A 9,514-nucleotide genomic window follows, 5' to 3' on the forward strand; every position below is an offset into this window, starting at 1 on the left:
GCTCTTTAATGTATACTTTGCTTTATCCTTATTTTTCATTTTCTTAATTGGAAATATTAGAAATAATTCTCCTTCTCCTTCTCCTTCTCCTTCTTCTCCTTCTCCTTCTCCTTCTCCTCCTCCTCCTCCTCCTTCTTCTCCTTCTCCTTCTCCTTCTCCTCCTTCTTCTTCTCCTTCTCCTTCTCCTTCTTCTTCTTCAGACATTACCCCCACCCTCGCATGAAAAAATAGCTCCATAGCACTCCATTGTGTTTAATTTAACTAATACTTCATGTAAGGAGTCTTGTTTTGCTTCTGGTCTTTGGCTATTAAAAACGACATTGTTAAGAATAACCTTGTATGTGTATAATTTCATACATATGTACATAGAAATTTCTAAAAGAGGAATTCCTGGATCATAGTGCACGTATAATTTGGGTAAATATTCTTCAAAAGCAATTATATAATTTAGTTCTTCCATCAAAAATGGATAAAAAGATACATTATATCTCATTGTAGTTTTAAATTTCAAATCTATCTTATGTGTGAGGTGGAAATTTTGTCTTATGTTGAAAAAAACTTATTTTTTTTGTGTAATTGACTTAATTTGAGAGTCAGCCTCACCTACTCTGCATGGCAATCCAGTAAATATCGTAGGAAAAGTACAGTGTTTTGTACATTAAGATGTACAAATCATTCATTTATTTAATATGATTTTTCAATTTTTTTTTTGCTCCAGGCCTTATTTTATTGGTGCTTCATATAATTTTTAATCTTTAAGTTGTGTTATAAAATAATGTATTACATATAAATATAGCACATTAAAATGTTTACATGAATGCATTTCTAAAATCCCCTATAATCTTAATACTTGAAAAAATTTCACATCTATTGTTTTTTAATTTCTAATAAACATACATTATTTTTTCATATTTTAGCATGTCAAATCCTGCTTTTTTTCCCTAAAATTTTTAATATACATAATAGAAGATGTCATCTTGCTCCCAAATAATGAATGAATTACCTGATAGAGATATCAGGATTTTTTTTTTCTTTTAGTACTGAAGATTGAACAGTATCTCTTATTTTGAGGGATTGTCTTGCTAAGCATAATGGCCTTGAACTTAAACTCCTCCCGCCTTACCCTCCCAAGTAGCTAAGATTACAGGTGTGCACCACCATGTCTGGCTAGGACTTGTTCTTTCTGCTTGTTTCATTCCTGATACAGAGTAAACACTGAGTTAAGTACTCTTATAGGCAAGACATGAGAGGGACCAAGAACTTTCTCAACTACACCAGGAGCACACATGGAAGCCTCAGTCCTTAAATACATATTTCTATATAACTGATTCTGGAACATGTCTATGATTCTATGTCAGGAATTTATATTAGATTAATATTCTGCTGAGAGACATAGTGCATGGGAATTGTAGTCTAATCAGTTAATACCAAGCCATCCAAACATACAAATGTAGAATTACATCCAGATATATAAGTGATATGAAAAGTCTGTCTCAGACTTTCACACAAGAGAAAAGTACAAGTATAAAAGTTTATAGAGGAATAAAAGCAATATTAATGTGGCCACTCTGAGCACAGCCTAACCATTTATTTGAAGAGTCTAGAGAGATGGCTAACGTATGCAGATTCAGGAAATAAGGATAAAATCAAGGAGTGTCTTGGTGTTTGGGGCCATGAGAGAGACAGTCATGTAGTGAGTGGTGCTTGCAAGTATCTATCCCAGAGAATGGTTAGGTATTTCGTAGGAAGTGGGGTACAGGCTCAATGCTGATTAAGGCTGAATGAGAACCAGATTGTCAAAATACTTAAGAAAGACTCTTCTTATTCTGAAGTTACTTCTGCACTTCCGCAAGCAAATACCCTCCTTTCTTTTGACTCAAAAACTTCCACCTCTTGCAAGAAGCTTTTCCAGTTTAATCTCAAGACATGCAATATTTTCATTCCATTTAATAGGATGTACTTGTTGATCTTTTATAGTTACCTTCTTGCCTTAAATGTATTCAGCGACTGCCTTATGCCCATCTGCCTCTAAAATTTTTTTAAAAATTGGATCTGTAAATGATTCAGATACCTAATTCTAATAGATAAATGCCATTATTCTATTATTTATCTGAACTTTCTATTCATTCAAGTATGCATTGAGAGATGGTACCCAGCTGAGATCAAAGCTCACATGTTAATCCAAGATTTTTGATGAGAATATTGAGAATTATGGATATTGAAAATATAGATATAAGTGATTGTGAAACAGTAGCTTATTCTCACGAGGTCTTCCAGGATAAAAATAATGATGGTGGTCGAAAAAGTAATGGTAGCAATCTTGCTGATGGAGACTTTCAACACTGCAATTAGAACAGTGTTTTAACTATTCAATAAGCAATGATCAGAACAATGAATAAACGATGTGAACTCAGTGGAGGTGGGTGCTGATAAGAAGATGAAGATAGAGATGATCAGCACAAAAGTAATGGTGGCACCTAAGGGAATTAATTGTGCAGGGAGATTAGTAGTGTTGGCTGAGAAATCTCCTTGCAAAGAAAAACTTTAAGAAGATGAAATCGTTTCTGGGGTGTCCAAGGTGTTATTCTCCCTACATGCACAGGGATATCAAGTTGGATTTTCCTCTTTAATGAAAAGCTTGATGATGACTGCAAAGCTTCTAGTGGCCCAGAAGAGGCCATGTCCCTGGGATTAAATTCCAGAATCCAAAAATGAGAACTGCGAAGCTGAAACAAGTCATTGGAGAAATAGAGTTCATCTCTGTCATTTCTCTGTGCCCAACTTCCGGCCCCAGAGGGACCAATACTGAGAGGTAGCCTTAGCGACTCTAGGGAGCCCCTGGGAGACCCACATTTCCAGGAACATGAAATATAATGAGGGAAGCATTGGGGCAGAGAGGATGCTAAGGAGCGTGCAACAAGTTATATTGTCATTAAAACAGTCAGGTAATGGGCAATGGAGGTGCAGATGATACGAGCATATCTGAAGAAGAGAACCAGGGGGTGGTTTTAACCTTTTCCACATATGGTCTGTTAAAGTGTGGGAGTAAAACTCCAGGGATATTGACGCAGACCACACATCTCCATGCTAACCTGATAAGCATTTTTCAATGACTTCAGAGAATCACAGACCTAACGGGTTATAAAGGGCTTTATAAAATACCTATTTAAACTTCTTCATTTTAAAGGAAGTTGAATAAAGAGGGGAGAAATGGTCAGGCCCAATATTCATTCTGAGTCAGTGGCAGAACAAGTTTGGAAAAACAATTCCCAAAAGAATGCTTGCTTTGTTTCAGCCCTTCTTGGCCTACATCATATGGGTCTTACCTCATCAATTCTCTGCTCTTCCTATCCCCTTTAGAATTCCCGATGCATGTGTCCTTTGAGATCCTTCCTTAAAATATAGCCTGTCTGCCCATTGATTCTTCATCCTGTTCTGCAGTTCTGAACTTGAAATGATCCCACAGACTCCTATGTCTTTCTTTCCCATCTCCTCCTCCTTCAGCCTTTTCTTATTTGGTGGGGGTGGGTGGGTACCGGGGATTGAACTCAGGGGCACTTGACCACTGAGCCACATCCCCAGCCCTATTTTGCATTTCATTTAGGCACAGGGTCTCACTGAATTGCTTAGCGTTGTGCTTTTGCTTTGAACTTGTGATCCTCCTGCCTCAGCCTCTTGAGCTGCTGGGATTACAGGCGTGCACCATCACACCCAGCTTCCTTCAGCCTTAATGAGAACATAGTTGAGTTCTAGAGAGACTCCCCACCAAAAAGCCTTAGCAATGACATCTTGTCTCCTTCCCCCAGTTCAGTGTGGCCAGTTGTTGGCTATAGCATATAGAATGGGTGGATATCTTAAAGAATCTTGGTAATTTTCATTAAGGACTATAGGATGATAAGCAAGAGAATTTTCCTCTCTCTCTCTCTCTCTCTCTCTCTCTCTCTCTCTCTCTCCTTTCTTGGTATAGAATGTGGAAGAAAATCCTGGGGCAGAGACTCTGGTGCCTTAGCTCTTCAACAGGACAAGTGCTGAATTGTGCATCAAGGGATCCGAACTCCCTTCATACTGAGAGCAAGGGATATTGAATAAGTTTTTTCTATTTCTAACATTCAGTTTCTCTTTTACAAAGTTGGAAATTGTTTTGATAATATGTAAAATATTTTTCTGTACATATATTCTATTTTTGAGGTTCTGAAGAAATTTCTCAAAAGGAGGAATCCTAAAGTCCTACATCTTCTACCCTTTACCCCTCATTCCGAGAATCATGGATCATCTCAACCTGACTTGGACCCAGAATTTCATCCTTGCCGGTTTTACTACCACTGCGACACTACGACCTCTTGCTTTCTTGGGGACCCTATGCATTTATCTCCTCACCCTTGCAGGGAACTTGTTCATCATTGTCCTGGTTCACGCAGATTCTGGACTGTCCACACCCATGTACTTCTTCATCAGTGTCCTCTCTTTCCTGGAACTCTGGTATGTCAGCACCACGGTGCCCACACTGCTGCACACCTGGCTCCACGGGCGCTCACCCATCCCGTCGGTCGCCTGCTTCCTCCAGCTGTATGTCTTCCATTCCTTGGGCATGACTGAGTGTTACCTGTTGGGAGTCATGGCGCTCGACCGCTACCTAGCCATCTGCCGCCCACTGCACTACCACGCACTCATGAGCAGACAGGTACAGCTGTGGCTAGCAGGGGCCACCTGGGTGGCTGGCTTCTCAGCAGCGCTTGTGCCAGCCAGCCTCACTGCCACTCTGCCCTACTGCCTGAAGGAGGTAGCCCATTACTTTTGTGACCTGGCTCCACTAATGCGGTTGGCGGGTGTGGACACCAGGTGGCACACTCGGGTCTATATTACAGTGATTGGCATGATCAACACATTCGATCTCGTTATCATTTTAGGACTCTATGGGGGCATCCTGAGGGCTGTGCTGAAGCTGCCCTCCGCTGCCAGTCGTGCCAAGGCCTTCTCCACCTGCTCCTCCCATATTATTGTGGTAACGCTCTTCTTTGGATCTGCCTTCATTGTGTATGTTGGGCCACCTGAGATCCGAGCTGAGGGCAGAGATAAACTCATCGCCTTGGTGTACACTTTTCTTACCCCTTTTTTTAACCCTATCATTTATACTCTTCGTAACCAGGAGGTGAAAGAGGCTGTTAGGAGGGTCATCCAGAGGATGAGGACTGTATTGAAGACACCCTGAGGTCCTTTAAGGTTATGGTTCATCCATTTGGTAATTGTAGGATTTAATTGATTAGCCAAGGAAACCAATTTATTATTCAAATACTCTGTGAAATGTACAATTAAAATGGACTGATTCTTGGATTAGGGCAAATTGAGAAATATAGAGGGAGGAGAAACATAGTCCCTGGATCTACTAATAGGGGAGAAAGACCACATAAGTGAAGAAATAGCAAAACCCATAATTAGAAAGAAACACAAATTTCTAGGTAGACAGAGTTTGGGTTTGTGCTGAGAAAATTTGAAGAACCGACATTGACTCTGTGGTTGTAATCAAGACTGGATACTTAGGATCAAGAAGGTTGTAAGTGAGATTAACTAAAAGAAAAATATACGGACACCTGGGATAAATGTTCAGAAATGGACTGAACATGAAAAGAGTGCCCACAAGAATATGAAGTCGAGTGTTCTCGGGTGATCTCATAGGAAAAGACGTTTTAAGGTGGAGAAGAGAATTTGTCTAACAGGACACTGAAGACAAAGATGCTCAGTATATTGGTGGTCTGAACTGAGCTATAGATATCCATCTTGTACTTTGAATTTGAAATAAGTAAGTCAACCAGGAAATATCATCAATGGAGTCCCCTGTGTGCAAAAATTGCTCGAGGAACCAAGAGAATATGTAAAAAAAAAAAAAAAAAAAAAAAAACAGGAACACTTTCTGTTTTCAAGGAGCTGATCATCACTGTGTTTTAAGGAAGCAACTGTCTCACTCTTTCTCTCTCCAATCTCCCACTTTCTTCCCTACACACACACACACAGACACACACACATCCCAGTAAGCAACAGTTGCAACACGTTGCCTAACACCAGGAAATAAACTTAAATTTTACTCTATGCTTATCTGCAATAACAGGTATTGGCAGGAAGGGAATGAGGGGGAGAAAAGTGAGTCTCACAGTTTTACTCAGACATTTTCCCCAAACTTTGGGAATCCTCAAACCCTGAGCATCCAGGTGATACTTGTCTGAAGGGTCTCTTCAGACCAGAGGTAGCTTTGAAAGATCTTCCTAAGATTGTCCCTGGATAACGTGACTATAACCCTACTGAAAATACAACACCAAAAAAACCAAACAAACAAATAAAACCCTCATTTCAGGTAAAAACTATACAGTACTTTTTCTTCTTTGCCACCTTTTTTAGTGATGGTGAGTAGGTTTGTGTTTCCTATTTTTGAATAAGTTCTCAATTTGAGTTTTTTTCTGTCATCTAGCCCAACTATGGACTATGTGGGTCCTATATAATGTGAAACAAATTTCAATATTATAAAATAATAAAAAGCAATCTTGTGGAGAGATAAACAGTAATAGTAGATGGGAAAACTGGGATTCTTTCCTTTCCCACATGAAAGCAGTTTTTTCTTTTGTGGTGAGAAGAGGCTCCAAGTCTCAGGTTAAACCAACACATTACTTTTGAAGTTTCCCTTTGAGCAAACTCCATAGTTACTGAATGCCACCAGGAAGTCACTGAATCATTGAATTTTTTATTTGGACAGCATTTAAGATGTTGACTCATTTAACCATCTGACTCAAACAGCTCCATAACTGCATAATAGAAAACTAAGGTAAGAGGTAGGAAGTAACAACAGTTCCTCAGCAATTTCAAAACAGACTGGGAATGGAGTAGCAACCAGGTTTTCTACCCGCTTTCTTTTGTTATGGTTTGGATATCACGTGAGCCTCAAAAAGTTCACGTTAGGCAATGTGGCAGTGTTCAGAGGCAAAAGGGTTAGGTTATGAGAGCTGCAATCCCATCCCACTTGATGGACTAATGATGCGAACAGATTACTGGGTGGTAACTGTAGGCAGGTCAGGCCCAGCTGGAGGAAGTAGGCCACGGGGGCAAGCCCTAGGGGATTTTATTTTGTATTTTTTCTTTTTTGGGGGGGAGGAGGGAGATTATATCTTTGAGTTGTTAATGGACCTTTCCTTTATTTATTTATATGTAGTACTGAGAATTGAACCAGTGCCTTACACATGCTAGGCAAGCACTTCACCACTGAGCCACAACCCCACCCCTTTCTCCGCTTCTTGACTGCCCAGAGGTGAGCAGTTTTTTTTTTACTAGACTCCTCCACCATGATGGGCTGCTTCTCCTCAGGCCCAGAGCAATGGAACCAGAGGGCCGTGAACCAAAGCTCTGAAATGGTGAGCCCCAAAGAAGCGGTTCCTCCTCTAAGTTGTTCTTCTAGTCACATTAACAAGACAAAACAAAGAAACACACACATATCATTATAATATGTGGTCTCAATTGTGTTTTCTTCTTTCTTCCTCCAGAGGCAGCAAGCTTGTGACACTGAGCACCACAGAGCAGCAGTGGGAGGAGTGAATTCCAGGAGTCAGAGACTTCCCTGGGGGGTCTATAGAGCACCCTGCATAGAGTAACCCTCATCCCTGTGGCGAACGTGGCCTGCCATGGGATTTTCCAAGGCTTGCCTGTCGCCTTTCTGCTGACAGCCCCCAGCCTCTCCATTTGCTTTCTGGAAGTAGGACTCACCTCCATACTTCACAGAATCATCCCCTGCTTTTGCCTGATTTCATGATGCCTGCTGACATGGGGATCCCTGACTACACAGGCATACACTTATAATTGAAGATTACACGTTCAGTGTCTCATTAAATCTCCCACAGCAGGAAAATGGACAAATGCCTTTGCAAAATCAGTTAGTAGGTAAATACTGAACTAATCCAAAACATTTCCGTCTACTGAGAAAGAGGAAAGAAGGAGAACATTTTTTAAAACCAGAGGATTGAACCATGCTGACTGAGTCTTGACTCTCCCTACCACCCCCCGACAATTGTTTTGTTAATGTGGGTTTTACAGAACCTATATGAATCCAGAATCAGAATACATCTATCTTTCACTTAATCTTTTACTTAAATGTAGGCTATTAAAGAAAATTTCTTTTGAACATAATTTGTTTGAGCCTGTGGAATAATTATTGAAAAGGTATTTTGCTGTCTACAGCCATGAAAGTCTAAAATTAATGCCAATGTTTTATAGATCACTGATTTAGTTCTTTAACTCACTTATTAAACAAGTTGCAAAACCTTCTTAAACTTTCTTCAAATACGAGGACATTGATTAGTTGTGGAATAAATAAGGCCCAACAAATCACCCGAAATCTTCTCAGGTACAACTTAAACATGAACAAAAATTTTTATTTTAAGGAGACTGTGCAATTCAGATTTGCTAAATTAGAAACTTTCAAGTGGGTGATATATTTATTATTATTATTATTATTAGGGAGATGAACGGAGGAGTGCTTTACCACTGAGTTACATCTCCAGTCCATTTTATTTTTTATTTTGTGACAGGGTCTCACTAAATTGTTGAGTCTGGCTTCAATCTTGTGATCCTTCTTCCTCAACCTTCCAAGTAACTGGGATTACAGGTGTGTGCCACCAAGCTCAGCTAGCAATCTGTGCTTTGATATGCTCCGAGACGATTTAGATGTAGTCATGAACCGGCTGGGGATGTACCTAATCAGATTGGTGAGACTGGAAGAAGAAATTGCACATGCAAAGCCCAGTTATTGGTTCTGCTCTGCCTAGGAGCCATCCAACCCTGGCCGCATGCATTACTCCATCTTGCCACAGCAAGAACAGAACGTCTTTGGTTTTCAGTACTGCATAGTAATTGGGTGGAAGAAACAAAAGGAAAAATAATATGCCTATTCTCATAGTAATGTTTGAAATACCCCCACTGAGTAGTTAAAATATCAGGCAGATAAATCATAAGTAAAAAGATAAAATATTTGAGGGCAATAATTAACCAGACCCACCTAACAGAAGTATACAGAATACAGATCTACATCAAGCACAAGTGAAATTAAATGGTAGGCCATAAAACGAGTCTCAACCCAGTCAAGCGAATTAATAATATTAATTTTATGTAGATCCTTGCTTCAAATAATGACATAATTAAATTGAGACTAAAAACTAAATAATAAACTTAACATGTCTATTCTCTTGATATTTAAAAAAAAAAAAAATCTTCTCCGTTCCTGAAAATAAGAAAGTCCTGACAATACTAATAAAAATAAAAGGGAGAGATGAGTAAAAAAAAATTAAACAGATTAAGAATGAAAAATTGGTTAGTTAAAGCTGCAGCAAAATTTGAAATTATTAACAATGTATGCAAATTAATTAAATATTTTAATTGGCTAAATTAACTTCAAGAAAAATTGAACACTAGCGATATAACTTCAGGAGAAATACAAAAATCTTATAATACTGAATTGGAAGTTAAAAATATAACTAGAAAG

General features: G+C 39.2%; 1 protein-coding gene across 1 annotated transcript; it reads left to right on the forward strand.

Annotated features, from left to right (window-relative positions):
* Positions 1 to 4,264: 4,264 nt before the first annotated feature.
* Positions 4,265 to 5,209, forward strand: LOC139707419 (olfactory receptor 10C1-like). The gene has a single exon (XM_071618650.1). It carries the CDS (start codon positions 4,265 to 4,267, stop codon positions 5,207 to 5,209), a length of 945 nt encoding a protein of 314 aa, XP_071474751.1.
* Positions 5,210 to 9,514: the final 4,305 nt, after the last annotated feature.

This window comes from Marmota flaviventris, chromosome 10 (genome assembly GCF_047511675.1).
Source record: "Marmota flaviventris isolate mMarFla1 chromosome 10, mMarFla1.hap1, whole genome shotgun sequence".
Classification (NCBI taxonomy): Eukaryota; Metazoa; Chordata; class Mammalia; order Rodentia; family Sciuridae; genus Marmota; species Marmota flaviventris.